This window comes from Bactrocera neohumeralis, chromosome 4 (assembly GCF_024586455.1).
Source record: "Bactrocera neohumeralis isolate Rockhampton chromosome 4, APGP_CSIRO_Bneo_wtdbg2-racon-allhic-juicebox.fasta_v2, whole genome shotgun sequence".
NCBI classification, from domain to species: domain Eukaryota; kingdom Metazoa; phylum Arthropoda; class Insecta; order Diptera; family Tephritidae; genus Bactrocera; species Bactrocera neohumeralis.
Genome location: NC_065921.1, coordinates 52,635,175 through 52,656,061, shown reverse-complemented (window position 1 = coordinate 52,656,061; position 20,887 = coordinate 52,635,175). Strand labels below are relative to the sequence as shown.

The 20,887-nt window shown below is 35.2% G+C and overlaps 1 protein-coding gene across 1 annotated transcript in view; it reads left to right on the top strand.

Moving 5' to 3' along the window:
- The first annotated feature begins 13,535 nt into the window (after window positions 1–13,535).
- LOC126755757 (probable basic-leucine zipper transcription factor G) overlaps window positions 13,536–20,887 on the top strand; it is a 43,422-nt gene continuing 36,070 nt past the window's right edge. Inside the window, exon 1 of the mRNA XM_050468495.1 lies at window positions 13,536–13,884. Coding sequence (XP_050324452.1) covers window positions 13,536–13,884 — 349 coding nt within the window. The remainder of the gene's footprint in view (window positions 13,885–20,887) is intronic.

Below are 20,887 nucleotides of genomic sequence, written 5' to 3'. Positions count from 1 at the left end.
TTTAAAAAATAATTAATATCTGAAAAAAGATTAAATAAAGAAAAGAATTTTTAAAACCTGAAAGTAAAAGAGTGGAAAAATATTATAAAACACAAATTCCTGTAAATAAAATAAAGATTATTAATACCTGAAAATAAATAATAATTACATTGAAGAAAGATTAATTGTATAAAATGATAATAATATCTGAAAAAAAGATTAATATTATCTGAAAGAATAAAATATATTAAATACAAATAGATTTTACTCTGAAAGCCAAGATTAATTAAATAAAAATAGTGATAAAATCTGAAAAGAAAGAATAATTAAATAAAAATCATAATAATATCTGAAATAAAAGAATAATATTATCTGATTATTTAAAATATAAGGCAAACATTTGTTTTTACATATTATATTGGATTGTGCAGGCCGCCTTAAACGCATAAAATACATACTTACATATGTACATATGTAATTGAACTGCGCAATCCAATTTCAAACAACACACACTTTTTCGCACATACTTACTTAACAATTTAAATTTGCTGCTTCTGATGATATTGCTGCAGCTGCTAATTCCAATGCTATAAAAACAAATGAAGTAATTATTTGCAAATTATTTTAAAAAAATCATTCACTTACCTTCTTGTTGTACGAGCCTCCTTTATGATAGTACGATCACGAATGACATGCGTCTTTTAATCGTTTTTTTATTACCCTTTTTGGAATTTTCTTTTGTCACTATTGACAATAATGTTTTCTCCTTCGCACTCATTCAAATAAATCAAGAGATGAAAGAAACTTTTTTTCATCGCATTTAGGTAAACAAAAAATAACCCGAAAATGTGCGTTGGTGTTAGTGTATAGAGATAAAATGTGTAGTTGTATTGGAATATTTGTCTCAAGCGGGTAGCCGTGGTTCGCAGGGACGTTGGGACTTTTTACGTCATCGCCGTTCTACAAGGCACGTTCCAAAGTAAACAGGACTTAAAAAAAAACAGAAGAAATATTCAGCCCTATTCTGCATTTCTACTCGAATCGAAATTTTCTCCGATTGGCAACTTTGGTATTCTGCGTTTCGATTCAACTTCGAAAATTCCAATTCTATGTATTCTGCATTGCGATCGTAATCACGTTTTTTTACGTTGAAGTTTTGTTGGCGGAAAGCCGTTATATATTCATTTTCGTGCACTTGGATAAAATAATTTCTTCAAATATGTAAGTAAAACTTTATGATTATAGTTGTAAAAGACATAATAGTGGTGTCCTTGGTTTTTTGTGCTTAAATGATATTTTTTGATATGTTTGCAGGTCAAAAGTAACAACGGCAGAGCAATACGAAAAATTGTGTGATATGATGGCCACGAAAAGAGATATTGCGCAGGGCTTCCAAAAGCGACCGAAGGAAGAAGTACATGAGTTCTGGGAGGAGGTTGCAAGGAATTTAAATGCACTTGGCCCACCAACAAAAGATTCCAATACATGGAGAAAGGTAAGGTATTACCTACAATTAATTTTAAAAAATTAAGTTAAATCTAACGTTTTCGTGCAGGTCTGGATTGACTGGAAATGCTACATGAAGCGAAAATTATCGCATAACAAAAAATAAAGATTGAGCACCGGTGGAGGTCTTTGCCGTTTACAACGCATAAGCCCATTTGACGAAAAGGTGATAGCTTTGACGGGTTTGGAAACATGCACAAGTGGAATAAGTGGGGCCCGCGATTATGGCGATAGTGTGGAGGTAGAAGATGCTGCCAAAACCACAGAAATGAACATTTCCGCTCGTTCGAATGATATCCCTTCAACCAGTAGAGCTAGCAGCCAAAATAGAGAGGCGAGAACAGACAAGCAGAGCACTTCTTCATTACTTAAGCAACAGATACAAATCAAAAAGAATTTTATGCAGAGACGAAAAAATTCAATGAAGCTGCCTTTGGTAAAATGGAAGAAGTTACTACATATTTACGGCACATGAATCGTTCTCTAGAAACTTTGGCGGAGACTGCAGTGAAGCAACTTGAAGAACAGAAGCGACACAATAGAATTAAGGAAGAGCTGGTGAAGGAAAAAGTAGAAATAAAAATGCAAATGCTACATTAGATCCAAATTATAAGCCGGATTCAAAGTAGTAATTTTTTAATTGTTAGCCTTTTATTTATTTTACTAATATTTATTTATATAACGAGCTGTGAAATGAAATAAAAACATTTACTTTTTTAATATAGGAGCTGAAAAATGCACTGAATGCAATTGTCTTTATATAATAGAGTAATGTAGGGCATATTTTGAATAATGCATTGCTCTCCTCCTCAAGTAATATCGCTGCCGCTACTGATTCCATGTTAGTGTTTTTTTTAACAAAAACGCGACATAATTTCTTTATTTTAATAAACCAACAATAATTTGTGTATTTTTGCTTTGTTATGTTTCATTTTCACACGTTTCAAGGCAAACAGCTGACTTCGAAAGAGCTACAGCTCTTCCTCTTCTTCTTTCAATCCAATCGTAACTCAGAATACCTATTTTCGATTCAGACGGAGCGTAGAGCGGGAACGTAATCGAAATGCAAAATAGGGCTGATTTTATTCAAAACAGCCTCCTTGTGCTTCAATACAGTTTTTTGCACGGTCCAAAAACATGTCGAACGAGTGAGTGTTTTAGCTCGTTGGACGGTATGGCCGCCATTATGCCGGTGCAAGCCTTTTGAATGGCTCATTGGGCTCAGTGAATAAAGGCCTAACGAACTAATAGCCTTGACAGACGCCAGCGTTAATCCGGATTAACTGCGCACTTAATCAGATCCAAATTTGTAGGTGACAGACGGCAGCTATGCGAGTTTGAAACTCTCATAAACAGCTCATTGTCTTTTTAATAATATTTTCAATGAAAATTGATAGAAGATAAACATTACGGTTGTTAGCCGATCAATTTTTACCAAACTATTTTTTATTACAAAAGCATATCAACACATTATTTTTAAAACTGCATCATAACATAGAAGTTTTATTGATATTATATTGAGAATTTAATAAACAGCTGTCAGGGTTGCTTGTATTTCATTCACAATAGATAAAAATTGGCCATTTTTAACAATGTTGCCAACGAAAATCTTACAAACTCCCTAAAATTTTGAGAGTTATTTTCGGATTCAAAAACGGAGTTAGCTGTGGTAATTCCTGAATTAATCCCGAAAAATGCAATTAATCTGGTTTAACGCTGCCGTCTGTCAATGCTATAACGATTAATTTTTAAAAATGAAATAATGCCTAAAAATTGCATATAGGAATTAGGCGGTTGTTCATAATGAAAGAATGCCTAACATTTTAGGAATTTCTTCATTAAAATTGTTAGGTGATTTTTCATAGTGAAAGAAAGCCTAACAATCAAAAATGAAGAAACGCCTAATTAGGTATTTATTCATTTTTGATTGTTAGGTTTTCTTTCATTAATGTTAGGCGATTTTTCATTTTGCTAAAAGTGTGACTTTTATGGTTGCGAAAGGTAAATAAGTTCCCTTTTACAAAATGTTAAAATGAAGGTATTAGTTTTGCCTTTTACAAAATGCATACACCACCTTGTAAACATTCTGTAAAAGGGAAAATTATAAGATTTCAAAATCATAAAAGCAATTTGTTGTTGTTTTTTTCAAGGTGACACCCGAAGTATTTTCGGTTTTCTTAAAAAGAACACGGACTACATTAGCTGTCGAGGCCTATAACGCGTTATTGGCCGCATCATTCAAAAAAATGGAAATTTTTTCAAATTTGTTAAAGCCCTTATTGATGAAGAGTTTAATATATTTTCTTGAAGTTCTAAGCATTTTAATTCGAATTGTTAGGTCTTCTTTCATTAGGGGTTATTACATAATGAAAGAAACCCTAACAATTTAGATTTTCTTTCATTTTTAAAATTAGGCTTTCCTTCATTTTTAAAGTTAGACGTTCTTTCACTTTCTTGTTAGGCGTTCTTGTTTAGGCATTATTTCATTTTTAAAAATAAGAAATAATGCCTAAAAATTGAAAATAGGAATTAGGCGGTTGTTCATAATGAAAAAATGCCTAACATTTTAGGAATTTCTTCAATGAAGAAACGCCTAATTAGGTATTTATTCATTTTTGATTGTTAGGCTTTCTTTCATTAATGTTAAGCGATTTTTCATTTTGCTAAAAGTGTGATTTTTATGTTTGCGAAAGGTAAGTTCCCTTTTACAAAATGTTAAAATGAGGGTATTAGTTTTGCCTTTTACAAAATGCATAGACCAACTTGAAAACATTCTGTAAAAGGGAAAATTATAAGATTTCAAAATCATAAAAGCAATTTGTTGTTGTTTTTTTCAAGGTGACACCCGAAGTATTTTCGGTTTTCTTAAAAAGAACACGGACTACATCAGCTGTCGAGGCCTATAACGGCGTTATTGGCCGCATCATTCAAAAAAATGGAAATTTTTTCAAATCTGTTAAAGCTCTTATTGACGAAGAGATCAATATATTTTCTTAAAGTTCTAAGCATTTTAATTCGAATTGTTAGGTCTTCTTTCATTAGGGGTTATTACATAATGAAAGAAACCTAACAATTTAGATTTTCTTTCATTTTTAAAATTAGGCCTTCCTTCATTTTTATAGTTAGACGTTCTTTCACTTCTTGTTTCTTGTTCTTAGGGGTTATTACATAATGAAAGAAACCTAACAATTTAGATTTTCTTTCATTTTTAAAATTAGGCCTTCCTTCATTTTTATAGTTAGACGTTCTTTCACTTCTTGTTTCTTGTTCTTAGGGGTTATTACATAATGAAAGAAACCTAACAATTTAGATTTTCTTTCATTTTTAAAATTAGGCCTTCCTTCATTTTTATAGTTAGACGTTCTTTCACTTTCTTGTTAGGCGTTCTTGTTTAGGCATTATTTCATTTTTAAAAATTAGGCGTTAGTTTGTTAGGCCTTTATTCACAGAGCCGTTTTGAATAGCCTCTTCGTCTGCATAACGCTTTCTTTTCATGGGCAAATGCACTTTTGGTCAAATAATCGGTCACAATCGTCGATCGATGAGACGGATTCTGAGCAATTTTTGATGGTCAGTCAATTTTTGCGGAACACACCGTTCACAAACTTGTTTCATCAATTGAAATATTTCGGTAAAAGTTAAACGAATTTTGAAACAAAATTTAATGTTGGCTCTTTGTTCGAAGCTCATTTTCGCATCGATAACACAAACATACTGACACTTAAAACGCAATAACTTAACTTCCAATCAATGAAATGTCATCAAATTCTTACTCACTAGATTCAAAATGTCCTGTTTACTTTGGAACCACCTTGTATGTCCACCACAGCTTAAAAAAGCAAGAATAAGTATTCAAAGAAATCGAAATTAGTGCCTGTATATATAATACTGCCACTAAGGAGAATTGCTGAAAATTTAAATTTACTTGAGTTTAAACATAAAAAAGTCAACTCCTATCCAATAACCACAATAAATTTAAAACTATTAAAAAAAAGTCGAGTCAATGTGTACACCCGACTTTCTTAGAAATACTTATTATCTATCTATTAATTACAGATTTTGTCAAAACGCGTTTGCGGACTTACACATCTAACCGGTCATTCAAGTAGAGGTACTTTGTTGAAAGCCTCTTTTTGACAGATCACGCGTGAGTCATGTCAAGCTTTCATGTTTTTTCTTTAACATTTCTTGACTTTTCAAAATGGAAAGACTCACGCCTGAACAACGTTTACAAATCGTTCAACTTTATTACTAAAATTCAAGTTCCGTAAGCAATGTGTTTCGCGCGTTTCTCTCAACCTATTGTCAACATAATCGGCCCAATGAGCGCACAATTCGCAACACCATCACCCATCTTGGGACCCAGCATTCATTATTGAATAATATTCGACCTAGTAGACCACATCCAGCATGCAGTGAAGAAAACAGAACAACCATGGGTGAGAGTGTACACGAAGACCGTGGACAGTCGATTCGGTTCCGTTCGCTACAACTCATACTGACGTTTGGAATGACTTGGCTCATTTTACGTCGAGATCTTCAACAGAAAGCGTACAAAATACAGCTTGTGTAGGAACTAAAGCCGCTCGACCTTCCCAAGCGATGTCGCTCCGCTCTATGATCTCTTCAAAAATTCCAAGAAGATCCGCTTTTTTGAGCCAAATTTTGTTCAGCGATGAGGCCCATTTTTGGCTCAAAGGATATATAAACAAGCAAAATTGCTGTATTGGGACGAAGAGCGACCTCAATAGTTCCAAGTGCTGCCATTTCATCTAAAAAAAACAACAGTTTTTTGTGGTTTGTGAGCCGCAGGAATAACCGGTCCATATTTCTTCAAAAATGATGCCGGTGAGAAGGTAACCGTCAATGGCGACCCTCATGATAACCAACGATTTGATGCCTGAAATGGACGATAATCTTAAAAAAGTGTATGCCATATAATGTTTTTTCGAATGAAAATAAAGATTTCAAATTAAATTTTAAGTTTCTGTATTTTTATTTAAAAAAAGTAGGGAACCTCGAAATGGAACACCCTGTACTAGGAAAGGATTTATTGTTGGGTAACAGTTCTGATGATTTTCGTTTTCGTGCATTTTAAAGCAGTTGGAAGCATAGCCGCGGTTGACATACAAAAATCTTTAAGTGCTTGGCAGTAGAAAGAGTTTTAAAACTAATGTTTTTTGGCAGTATCTCTTGAAAGCACTATACAATACTCTGAGCAATTTCATCATTGATTTTACCAAAAATTAATAAACTCTGCATAATAACGTTCTCTTATTTTCAGAGATAGCTTACATGTTGACCGATATATAGTAGTTCAAAAGTTCGAAATATTTATATTAGGTATATGGGAGCTCAGGGAAGTATTGACCCGATTCCACCCATTTTTGACACACAGAGTTACTATGGTCTCTCTGAATTTTTAATTATATGGGATATATATACCGATATTTCCGACAAAAATCCCCTATAGGTTATGGGGTCCCCATAATCCGGTAACTAGAGGTGGGAACAGTTTTGGTTGAATTAGGAGAACTTTCAGTCATAAGGTGGCAAACTCTAAGGACATTATTCGTGATTGATTTGTAGAGTGGAAGGTAAAAGAATCGAATGGAATTTAAAATTGTGCTACATGAGAAGCAGGGGTGGTTGTAAACCGCTTTCGCCCATTTCCACGTCATAGGGATGTCAGAAGAATGTCACGGACTTAATTTAGTCGAAATCGGTCAAGCAGTTTCCGAGATACATATGTGATTTCCGCTAAAAGTAGGGGGCGTCACGCCCATAGCCCAATTTTTACTCCAACGCACATAAAACTCTCTCATACCATCTGAGGTGTAAAATTTTATAAGTCATTGATTTATCGCAATTTTAGTAGTTTTTAACTGTACCGTTATATGGAGAGTGGACGGGGTTTCAGCCACTTTCACAGTGTCAATAAGAGTATTAAGGAGATTTTTAGCCCATAGGTGCCCCTTGTTATCGAGATTTCCTAATTTTTCTTCACGTTACAGCTTGCACGTACGAACGTTATATAATGGGTTGTCAAAAAAGTCTTGCGGTATTTTTGTTTAATTTTTTTTTTTTTGTTGAAATTGAAATGAATTTTTGATGACTCATGCCCAGCTCTTGACCGTTGCTACGGCTGCTACTATGCCGGTCTCTTTCGACCAATTCAGCGATTTTATCGCAATTTTCGACGACAGGCCTTCCGGAGCGTGGCGCATCTTCGACCACCTCTACACCAGAACGAAAACGTTGAAACCATCGTTGTGCGGTGGAAATGGAAACTGTATCGGTTCCATAAACTGCACAAATTTTATTGGCGGCTTGAGATGCATTTTTGCCTTTATCGTAGTAGTACTGTAAAATATGCCGTATTTTCTCTTTATTTTGCTCCAAGTTTGCGACGCTATAACTCACGAACGACTTAAAAGAAACGACAATCAATCAAAAAACTTTCAGCGCCAACTAGCGAAAATACCGCAAGACTTCTTTGACAACCTATTATAAGAGACAATACATCTTTATATAAAAGAGAACCACCAATGACGCACTACGAGAAGTTATCGATACTTCGAAATGCGCAGTAAGTGCAAAAGATGGAAAGGCGGTTCAAAAAAGTGTTGCGCGCTCATTACCCTGGATGTGAAGAATGCGTTCAACTCGGCAAAATGGACACACAAAATCAAAGCCCTGGATGAAATACGCGCCCATGAGCACCTCATAAACATTATAACGAGTACTTTTAAAAATATAAGCCTGAATTTTGGTACGGACGAAGGCACCAGGAGCTATTTTATTTTGAGTGGAGTACCCCAAGACTCAGTATTATACCCACTATTATGTAACCTAATTTATGACAGTTTGCTATAAAGACAGCAAGCAACTCATGGTGATAGCAGTGGATAAACAATTATTTGACCTAAGAAATAAATGCAATGTCAACGCCAGTGGTGCTCTACTGTGAGTCTGGAACTGGCTGAGCACAAAGCAAAAGTTTTACTCATAAGCACCAGCAAGATGGAAGAGGAGAGTGCGACATTACTCCATAGCCGCAGCTTAAGTATTTGGTAGTAATATTTGACTCCAAATTAAAATTTAAGGAACACCTCATAAAGCAAACAAAATTTATAACACTCTATCCAGAATGATGGCCAATAGAGACTGCGTGCATTCCAGCCGATGATTTTTAAAAGCAAGAGCAATGAGTCCTATAATATTGTATGCAGCACCAATAAGGATAAGGATAAAGGCACTGGATATAAATCCGTAAGCTACCAAATAATTGCAGTGCATAAGCTTTCTGCGATTCGAGTACTAAGTGTTTTCCGGACTATATCAACTGACGTTGAAGCATTAGCCTGTATGCCGCCCATTGATATCCAGGATGATCCATTCGAGCGATTATATCAGCTCCCAGCGCATAAAACAGTATCAACAAACACAGAGGAGAGGAATAAAAACACCAAAATGTGGCAACAGAGTTGGAAATTCTCATCCAAAAGGCGCTTGACCCTTTTTTGTACCGGAGATCCACTCGTGGATAGGCAGACGACATGGGGCCTGGATTTTCATGCGACCCAAATACTTAGTGTACATGGGCGCTTTAGAAGCTGCCTTTACAGATTCTGCAATGGCATTGGTCCCAACTGTCCGACGTACACAGAGTATATAGAAGACTCTGAACATGTATTACTTTATTGCCCTAGATTTTCGAAACAAAAAACCACACCCGGTGGTAGTTTTACGGTCGATAATTTAATGACGCTCATGTGTCAGTGAAGCGTCAGCATTCATAGTGACAAAACTGAGGCTTTTCAACCGATCATCAGTCCGCGGAATAGGGCAGACTTAAATGTCTTGTCCCTCCCGCGAAGTAATACTTAGCCGGTGGTTCCGTGTGCGAGTTTTGAGTTCGGAGTAGGTCAAGTTCAGCGGATTAAAGCTTCGGCTTCCGGCTTTTGATGCTTCTCCAACTATAAAGAAAAAACCTATTTCTGTGCTTTGGAAGTAAACTTTCTTTGTTTAAAATATGTGAGCACAAAACTAGTCTGTCTTCATATGTGAGCTTTCTTTAGTGATAAATCACAGAATTTTGGTAAGCGCAGCATTTAATGCATGTAACGCAACCAGCACACAATAAATTTCTTCTCACTTTCACTTTGCGTACTCACATAAAAACAGTTCTCAATATATTCCACAGCAATTGCCTTAATTTTTATTATTCACGACCGCAATTAGATGATAATTGCCTGAAATGAAAATATGACGAGACAAAATGCCATTCATAATTAATAGAATAATTTATGATATAAAATGTGTGAGCTAGAATTTCTTTATTAAAAGCGCACAATAATAATGAAATTTCGTACACAGCAAGAGCAATGAATTAAAATAAGGAAATACTTCTTGGAATTTTACTGAAATATATTTATTTTTTTTATTTGTCTACCCTGAACAGGGTATTTTAAATTAGCTACGAAATTTGTAACACCCCTAATAATAATTAAATCTAATATTTTCGCCCATTAAAAATTCCGGTAAAATATTTCACTTAAAGATTATGCAATGTAAGCATTATGAACAGTCACTTCAAACATTTGGTTGCCATGCCGAGGCGAGGTCTGCAGACGTTGCTCAGTCATTCTGTATATATGTATGTATGTATATGTATGTGCAAGGGTCTCTTGAAACACATTCCAACACATATACAACTCTTATTTAAATTTTAATACACTATTAACAGGATTGCGCAGTATTTCCAAGATGAAAGCAAAACGCTGCTAAGCGAGACAAGCCCACCGAGTTCTCTGTCATGGATAGCAGGCAAGAAATACTCTCCAGTCGTTGTCGGCACAGGGCCACAAATGCTTCGGTGCGCATGTACCATTTATACTCGACAATGATTATCTCCTGGGCATAGCGCGGTTAGAGGTAGAAAGGCACGAAAGAGTTAACATAATGGTAAGTAGTATAACACCTTATCACACCTGCATTTGAATTTTTCACTTTTCTCTTTAATAATATGATGATCAACCGAGCCCATCGTACTACTCACTCACTCGCAGCTCTCAACTTCCGCCCGCTATCTTAGCCTTGTACCCTTTTTATGTGTTAATATCAAAGCTTGTTGCTTGTCTGTCATCTACCGTCTATCGTCTGTTGTTGTGTAGTTTGCATACGCTTGAAATGTAGATGAGATGTTTATCATTCACAGGTCTCTGCCAGTGTTTGAAGAGTGCGGTTTATGAGTTCTCTGTATTTCTATATAGTCTTTTGTAGAATTTTGTTCTGCAAATTTGTTTGCGTGTTCTTTGTTTTTCGCCATCACTGACATTGAAATCTACTCTAAACTTATGGCCCTTCTACACTCATACATATGTGGGTACTCATTTGAACTTTAGCAGAAGAAAAGCAAAGCGGTACTTAGTAGCTATATTGGAAAATAAATCAATTAAATCGGACTTATAAAAATAAGTTTAAAGGTGAAAACAGTCTTAAAAGAGTTGGCATGTTAGGATACAAATCAGTTACTTCTACTTTCTCACTTAGTTGACAAAAATATCAATACCGCAATAAGGACAGTTTCCTAGGAGCAAAAGTTATATCGCAAAACTTATTCCTTTTGCTGTCTGACTTAGTATCCAAAAATACCAATAATGAAATGAGAATAGTAAAATTGAGCACAAATCATATGGCAAAATCATTTACTTATGCTTTTTGACTTAATATAGAGAAATATTAATAATGCTATGAGAACAGTTTTTAGGAACAGTAAAGGTTAGCATAAACTATATTTCAAAATCAATTGCTTTTGATTTTTGACATAGATGACAGAAATATCTATAATAAAGTGAGAGCATGAGTTTTCTGTGAATAGTAATTACGAGCACAAATTATATCGCAACATGCTTTGTGATTTAGTAGACAGAAAATACCGATTTGTAATTTTTAAATAATTTCGGGGAAACTTTTTTAGATAGTTTTAAAAATATTTTAACTAATTTCAAAACAAGAAATCAAAGCAGTAGCAGACTATGATTCAAATTTGGAAAAACTTTATTTTTCTGCGAGTTAAAGGCATGCAAAAAGTAACATTCAGAATATTTAAATTGAGAACAGTTGTAAAGAAGGAAACTGTTCTCACTGTATTGTTGTCGCATTTCAAATATTAAAAATAATAATAAATAATTAATTGCCTCTATCGAGCCTAACACTATACTTGGGAACAGTATATAATAAAAAAAACCACCGGTTTGACAAAGTAAGTAAAGATAAATCATAATTTAATATATACTTACTTTTTAGACTGGGAAAGTTTCAAACAAGCAAAACAACATTTTTTTTTGTATAAATTGTTTTTGTCATATTTTGTTTTCTAGTCCTGTATATAATGTGCAAATGGACATAATTCCAATTTAAAGCCTCTTTAATCAAAAAAAGATGTTAACTAACAAAAATTATAAAATGGTGAAAAATTATTATCAAAGGCTAAGTTCGGGTGCAACCGAACATTTTATGCTCTAGCAACTTGCAAGAATCAAAGCCAGGGAAATACAATATAGAGTAAAGTCAACCAGATGTTCGAAAATCCTGATATTAGTTATATAGGGGCTCAGGGAAGTAATGGTTCTATTCAACCCATTTTTGACATACAAACCTAACATTATAAGAGAAGGATTATTCCTTCATTATAATTATGTATGTATATCACACACTGACCGACATTTTCGATCAAAAGTCAAATATAGGGGGCCACGCTCATTGTCCATTTTTCATACCGGCTCGTATACAACTTTTTTATACCATCTCGGTGGTAAAATTTAATGTCTCTGGCAGATTTAGTTATTAATTTATCGTGCTTTTGTGGTTATTAACAGTACCATTATATAACAAGTAAGGAAGGGCTAAGTTCGGGTGTCACCGAACATTTTATACTCTCGCATGATAAAGTGATAATCGAGATTTCATTATACGTCATTTACATATTTTCCAAATACCGTATTTTTGTAAAGTTTTATTCCGCTATCATCATTGGTTCCTAATGTACTATATATTATACAGAGAAGGCTACAGAATTCAAAATAGCGTTATATTGGAAGAAGGCGTGGTTGTGAACCGATTTCATGTCATCAGGGTGTTAAGAAAATATTATGTACCGAATTTCATTGAAATCAGTCTAGTAGTTCCTGAGATATGGTTTTGGGTCCATAAGTGGGCGACGCCACGCCCATTTTCAATTTTTAAAAAAGCCTGGATCCAGCTTCCTTCTGCAATTTCTTCCGTAAAATTTAGTGTTTCTGACGTTTGTTGTTAGTCCGTTAACGCACTTTTAGTGATTTTCAACATAACCTTTGTATGGGAGGTGGGCGTGGTTATTATCCGATTTCTTCCATTTTTGAACTGTATATGGAAACGCCTGAAGAAAACGACTCTGTAGAGTTTGGTTGACATAGCTATAGTAGTTTCCGAGATACGTACAAAAAACTTAGTAGGGGGCGGGACCACGCCCACTTTTCCAAAAAAATTACGTCCAAATATGCCCCTCCCAAATGCGATCCCTTCTGCAAAATTTCACTTTAATATCTTTATTTATGGCTTAGTTATCACACTTTATAGGTTTTCGGTTTCCGCCATTTTGTGGGCGTGGAAGTAGGCCGATTTCGAATTGAGCAAGCTTTGAAAACAAAAGCAAATAAATTTTCTCAATATTATAAAAAATAAAATTCTACAAAAATTTTATAATTTCTTGATATATTATTGCAATATATTGTGTTGGAGTCTTGTGAAGAGAGTGAACAAGTGCACATGTGGATTAGAAAAGCTAAATTGACTTCTTATTATTTTTGAGAATAAATAAAATAAAACTCTATTCATAAAACTTTATTAATTAAATCGACCACGTGAATACATAAATGAGTGACCAGTGCTCACCTTTCGAGCAAGGTCACTCGATGAAGAGAACAACATTAATTAATAATGAGTCAAGGACTCTTTTAACAGAAACAACAAACCTAAATGTTGAGTTATTAAATAATTCAACAAATATGACAACTTTGAGCATGCAAAATGTCAGTTCTGCTAATGAATTGAGAAACGAAAGTGATAATACAATGCAATGGCAAACTGTGACTAATAAAAGACCTCAATCAGGCTCTCCCACTATTGATCAAAAACGGACAAAAACAAACAACTATACAAACTTAGCGGATAGCTATAACTCTATTCCAACAACTCAACTCAACAACAATAACATCAGCAGCAATTCCAACAGCACGAACATGTTTGCCGGGCTACAAGACGAATCGGATAGCAATAACATAATGGATCAAAACATAGAAGAGAATACACCAAAACCACCACCAATTATTGTGCCAAATATTAGTGATATTAGCGGTATGATTAAGTATTTCGAAACTATTATTAATAAATCTGAATTTAGTTATAAAGCTTTGCGAGACGGCCAAATTCGAGTAATGGTAAAATCTATAGGGTCATACAGATCTCTGGTAAAAGATATGAAAGAAAAAGAAATTAACTACCATACGTACCAGCTTAAACAAGAGCGTGCGTATAGAATTGTTTTAAAAAACTTACATTTCTCTACTCCAGTAGATGACATAAAAGAAGAAATAGAAGCGTTGGGTTTTAAGGTTAGGAACGTTAGCAATATACGAAGTAGATTTACGAATATGCCTTTATGCATGCATTTTGTCGACTTAGAACCAAGCAATGACAATAAAAATATCTTTAATTTAAAATATCTTGGTAATGCTATTGTTAAGGTTGACCCTCCAAAAAAGGTAAATGATGTTGTACAATGCCATCGCTGTCAAGAGTTTGGGCATACCAAATCATATTGTACAAAATCGTACAGGTGTGTGAAGTGTGGTCTGGACCATCCAACAGCTGAATGCGTTAAAAGTAAAGATACGCCTGCCAAATGCATTAATTGTTTACAAAGCCATCCAGCAAATTACAAGGGATGCAAGGTGTACCAAAACCTTGCCAAAAAATCGAATATGACTGATAAAAGAAACAATTTCCCATCATATTCCCATGCCTCTCATAATTTCCCCCAACTGAATAATTATAAACAAACAGAAAATGTGTATGCCAATCCAAATATATCATATGCCCAATGTGTTCAAAGTAATTTAAATTCAGAAAACAACGTTCTTGAAAAAATTGAAACCTTATTTTCTAAACAGCTTGAGCTTACTCAAAGTTTGTTTAAAATGATGTCCACTCTTTTGGATAAACTATGCAAGTAGGTCTCCGAATAGCTATTTGGAACGCCAATGGTCTGACTAATCATACCGAGGAAGTAAAATTATTCCTAAATACAAACAATATAGACATTTTCTTGGTGTCTGAAACCCATTTCACAACTAAATCGTACTTCAAAATCATCGGTTATGATCTTATATGTGCAAACCATCCGCGCAACAGAGCCCATGGGGGTTCCGCCATTTTAATCAAATCCAGAATCAAATATGAATGTCTGGAAGAAGTTAGAGAACAATATCTACAAGCAGCAGGAGTTAAAGTTAAATGTGACAACCATGAGTTACCAATATACTCTGTATACTTTCCTCCAAGATTTAACCTTAAAACAGACCAATACGTTGATATTTTTAGACAGTTTGGTTCAAAATTTTTGGCAGGTGGGGACTTCAATGCAAAGCACCCTTGGTGGGGCTCTAGGATCATAAATCCTAAGGGCAGAGAACTCGAAAAATGTATTACCCAAAGAAATTTTTCCATTTTATCAACAGGCACTCCAACATATTGGCCAAGCGACCCAAGAAAAAATCCGAATCTTCTCGATTTTGTGATATACTCTGGTTTACCCAGACATAAGTTAAACATTCAAGACAGTAATGAACTAAGTTCAGATCACTCGCCTTTAATTGTTTCATATAATGAAAATGTTTACCAGACTTCCAAAAAATATAAGATCCTTACCCCGAAAACCGATCTCAAATCCTTCCAATATTGGATCGATAAACATATTGACCTTAACGTGCCCTTAGAAAATGGTGGTGAATTGGATTCAGCGGTAGAATCGTTTACAAACCTGGTTCATGAGGCCGCATATCTATCTAGCCCGATAAGAAACCAGCCGACTTTTACTGATCATTTACAGGTTCCTGCTGAAGTGTTGGGTCTTATTAAAGAAAAAAGAAGATTAAGAAAAGCCTGGCAGCTAAATAGATACCCAGCTGAAAAGAGAGCACTTAATAAAGCAACCAAGCTACTAAAATTAAAGCTATCTGAACTGAAGAATGAATCCTTCAGTTTGTTTATTAAAAGCCTTGAACCCACTAAAAACGATGAGCACAGACTCTGGAAAGCTACCAAGTATCTTAAACGACCAACCAAACGAAACGCAACAGTTAGGGACTCAAATGGGGTATTTTGCAGGAGTGATGAAGCCAAAACAGAGGCCTTTGCTAAACACCTCTACCAAATTTTTCAACCTAATTCCTTAGGTACTAGTAGTGATGAAACTGAGATTCTAAATTTTTTAGAATCTCCGTGTCAAATGGACCTCCCCATTAGCAAGATATCAAATAGCGAAGTTGCTATGGAAGTACGTAGATTAAATAATAGTAAAACACCCGGCTACGACTATATTGATAGCAAAGTTGTTAAAATTCTTCCGGAAAAAGCTATCGAGTTTCTCACATTAATATATAATGCTATTTTAAATATAAATCATTACCCCACACAATGGAAATGTGCCACTGTGGTCATGGTCCCAAAACCAAATAAGCCTGAAAGCTGTCTTACGTCATATCGTCCTATTAGCTTACTGGTAACATTTTCGAAAATATTCGAAAGAATATTTTTGCAAAGAATGTTACCAGTAATTGAGGATCAAAATATCATACCTGAACATCAGTTTGGGTTCAGAATAGGACACGGTACGCCAGAGCAATGCCATAGGGTGGCAAATGTAATTACAAATGCGCTGGAAGAAAAAAAATACTGTTCTGCAGCCTTCTTAGACGTTCAACAAGCTTTTGACAGGGTATGGCATCCAGGACTCCTCTTCAAAATAAAAAGGCTAATGCCAGCACATTACTATTTAGTGCTTAAATCTTATTTAAGTGACAGACACTTTTATGTAAGGCACTGAGATGCCTCATCAGAAATCTACAGCATTAATGCTGGTGTACCGCAGGGTAGTGTTTTGGGTCCAGTCCTATACACAATATTTACATCAGATATGCCCACATTACGAGAAATAGAGGTAGCAACTTTTGCTGATGACACAGCGTTTATCGCTTCTAGTGGTACCCCTATAGAAGCTTCGTCTCTACTTCAAAACCAACTGAATATGCTGGAAGTTTGGCTCAACAAATGGAAAATAAAGGTTAACTCTGAAAAGTCTACACATGTCACATTTGCATTAAGAAAAGAGGAGTGTCCTGCTGTATTTTTAAATAATAAGCAGATTCCTACTAGGGATAAAGTTAAATATTTAGGGATGCATCTAGATCGACGTCTTACATGGAAAAGTCATATTCAGGCTAAACAGCAGCAATTAAAAATCAAAACTAAACGCATGTACTGGTTGCTCGGTCGAAAGTCTCAACTTAGCATAGAAAATAAAATACGGCTCTACAAAGCTATCCTCAAACCCATATGGACATACGGCATTCAGCTTTGGGGTACTGCCAGTAAGTCCAATGTGGAGATTTTGCAACGTTATCAATCAAAAACATTGCGGTCACTTATTAACGCCCCATGGTTTGTTACCAATGAAGCTATCCATAACGACCTAGGTATTCCCTTTATAAAAAATGAGATCCCTAAATATAGTGCTAGATATCTTGCACGTCTCTCAAACCATATAAACCCAATTGCTGTTTGTCTGTTAGATACAACTTATGAAACTATACGGCTAAAACGTTCTCATATCTTAGATTTACCATTTCTCAAAAAAAAAAAAAAAAAAAAAAATGAATTTTTGATGGATGTATTTAAAACCTAAGATAATTATATTTTACTTTCTTAGATTTAAGTCCATTTTTGATGGCCACACATGATTCTATGGCCATTTTGAGGGAAAACTTCGGAGAACAATTCATCTCAAGAAATGGACCCGTAAGTTGGACACCAAGAGCATGCGATTTAACGCGTTTAGACTATTTTTTGTGGGGCTAATGTAATTTTGAAATTATCTTCAAAAAGTAAAATTAATAAAGAACCGTAGATGCAAATTTTTTATAATAACCTAAGTTAATTATATATGTAATAAATTGTAATCCTTTATGTAGATTTGCTCAAGGACAAATCTACCTCTGCCATTACCTACTAGACCTAATTTACTGAATATCTTAATGTAGATAGATTGTAAATAAAGAAAGTTAAATAAAAAAAAAAAAAAAATTGTCGGTAGAAGTTCTTATAAGATTTATGGTCAGCGACTTTGATTGTTGTAGCTTAAGTGGTTTAGTTGATATGTGCATTAAACTTGTTAGAGGGAGTGTCCATGCCCACTTTTTTTTAATTTTTTACCCACAGATTGCTACTTCGATTCCCAGTACCAAATTACAGTTGAATTTACTAAAAGCCCTTTGCGTAGTGAAATTTTTTAGCGACAGTTTGCGCTTTGCGCTTTAATTAGATCGTGAATTGTACAAAATCAAATTGCGTATTTAAAATTTTTGTCTCCCCTCAAGAGTGTGCATGTGCGTGCATTTTACCGTTGATATTTTCACTCTCACTTCATTTATGTGCTTTGCTTTGCCGCTTTTATTTTCACACATTTTGCGCAAATGTGCGATAATGAAATTTGCTCCACGCAACGCGCCAAGGAAACAAGATAAGACACAACGGAAGAAAGCAATTGATGCTGCAGCATTTGTCTAATGATTGCTGGTAACCACAATATCATGACTTCGCATCGTTTGTCGAGTCTTTTAGCCTTGACAGACGGCAGCGTTAATCCGGATTAACTGTGCACTTAATCAGATCCAAATTTGTAGGTGACAGACGGCAGCTATGCGAGTTTGAAACTCTCATAAACAGCTCATTGTCCTTTTTATAATATTTTCAATGAAAATTGATAGAAGATAAACATTACGGTTGTTAGCCGACCAATTTTTACCAAACTATTTTTTATTACAAAAGCATATCAACACATTATTTTTAAAACTGCATCATAACATAGAAGTTTTATTGATATTATATTGAGAATTTGATAAACAGCTGTCAGGGTTGCTTGTATTTCATTCACAATAGATGAAAATTGGCCATTTTTAACAATGTTGCCAACGAAAATCTCACAAACTCCCTAAAATTTTGAGAGTTATTTTTGGATTCAGCAACGGAGTTAGCTGTGGTAACTCCTGAATTAATCCCGAAAAATGCAATTAATCTGGTTAAACGCTGCCGTCTGTCAATGCTATTACACACACTTCGCTTTCTTTATCCCTGATTTTTATTTTGCAAAATGAGATTTTGGATTTGGCTTGATTTTTTGGATAGCTAACACTCGTCGTATTTCGCTTTAGACAATTTTGAGTTTGAGTTCAACGACTACAAGTTAAAAAATAAAAAAATTGAGAATCTGGTTGGCAAAGGAAATTTAAAGAAATTAATAAAGATCACAATTTTATAATTTCGCTGCTTAATCCAAGCTCAAACACGCTTTTATAAAGAAAATATATGTCATGATTTTATGGAATAAGGAATAAGATCCATTTCTTTCTTCAACTAACTCTGTATTGAATCTGAACCATGTCTGCAATAGTTTTCCAAAACACCTTTAATCGCTTACAATCAGTCCTTATTACGGTGGTCGATGAGCTACATATGTACATAACCCATACCAAGCTTATTAATGAAGCTCGTTCTTTCCGGCTATTTCTACAATTTAAAACCCCTATCCGCCAGCCATTTTACAACAAATTAGTAAGGTTTACGGTAATACCACATCTTCATTTTTAAATCGAACTAATAACAAGTAAGGAAGGGCTAAGTTCGGGTGTCACCGAACATTTTATACTCTCGCATGGTAAAGTGATAATCGAGATTTCATAATACGTCATTTACATATTTTTCAAATACCGTATTTTTGTAAAGTTTTATTCCGCTATCATCATTGGTTCCTAATGTTTATACTCGTATTATACAGAGAAGGCATCAGATGGAATTCAAAATAGCTTTATATTGGAAGAAGGCGTGGTTGCGAACCGATTTCACCCATATTTCGTACATGTCATCAGGGTGTTAAGAAAATATTATATACCGAATTTCATTGAAATCGGTCTAGTAGCTCCTGAGATATGGTTCTTGGTCCATACGTGGGCGGCGCCACGCCCATTTTCAATTTTTAAAAAAAGCCTGGGTGCAGCTTCCTTCTGCCACTTCTTCCGTAAAATTTAGTGTTTCTGACGTTTTTTGTTAGTCGGTTAACGCACTTTTAGTGATTTTGAACATAACCTTTGCATGGGAGGTGGGCGTGGTTATTATCCGATTTCTTCCATTTTTGAACTGTATATGGAAATACCTGAAGAAAACGACTCTGTAGACTTTGGTTGACATAGCTATAGTAGTTTCCGAGATATGTACAAAAAACTTAGTAGGGGGCGGGGCCACGCCCACTTTTCCAAAACAATTGCGTCTAAATATGTCCCTCCCTAATGCGATCCTTTGTGCCAAATTTCACTTTAATATCTTTATTTATGGCTTAGTTATGACACTTTATAGGTTTTCGGTTTCCGCCATTTTGTGGGCGTGGCAGTAGGCCGATTTTGCCCATCTTCGAACTTAACCTTCTTATGGAGCCAAGGAATACGTGTACCAAGTTTCATCATGATATCTCAATTTTTACTCAAGTTACAGCTTGCACGGACGGACGGACAGACGGACGGACGGACAGACAGACATCCGGATTTCGACTCTACTCGTCGCCCTGATCACTTTGGTATATATAACCCTATATCTGACTCTTTTAGTTTTAGGACTTACAAACAACCGTTATGTGAACAAAACTATAATACTCTCGTTAGCAACATTGTTGCGAGAATATAAAAATCGTGTGTTGATGCTTTTAAATACAAATTTGTCTTAACATATAGGTTGAGTAACACGAAAAGCTCCGTCAGGATCGGGAAGGACCTCTCCGAGCCGTTCGATACCGAGGTTTCAGACAAGGCGATTCCCTATCGTGCGACTTTTTCAACCTGCTTTTGGAGAAAATAGTTCGAGCCGCAGAACTAAATAGAGAAGGTACTATCTTCTATAAGAGTATACAGCTGCTGGCGTATGCCGATGATATTGATATCATCGGCCTCAACCCCCGCGACGTTAGTTCTGCTTTCTCCAGGCTGGACAAGGAAGCAAAAGAAATGGGTCTGGCAGTGAACGAGGGCAAGACGAA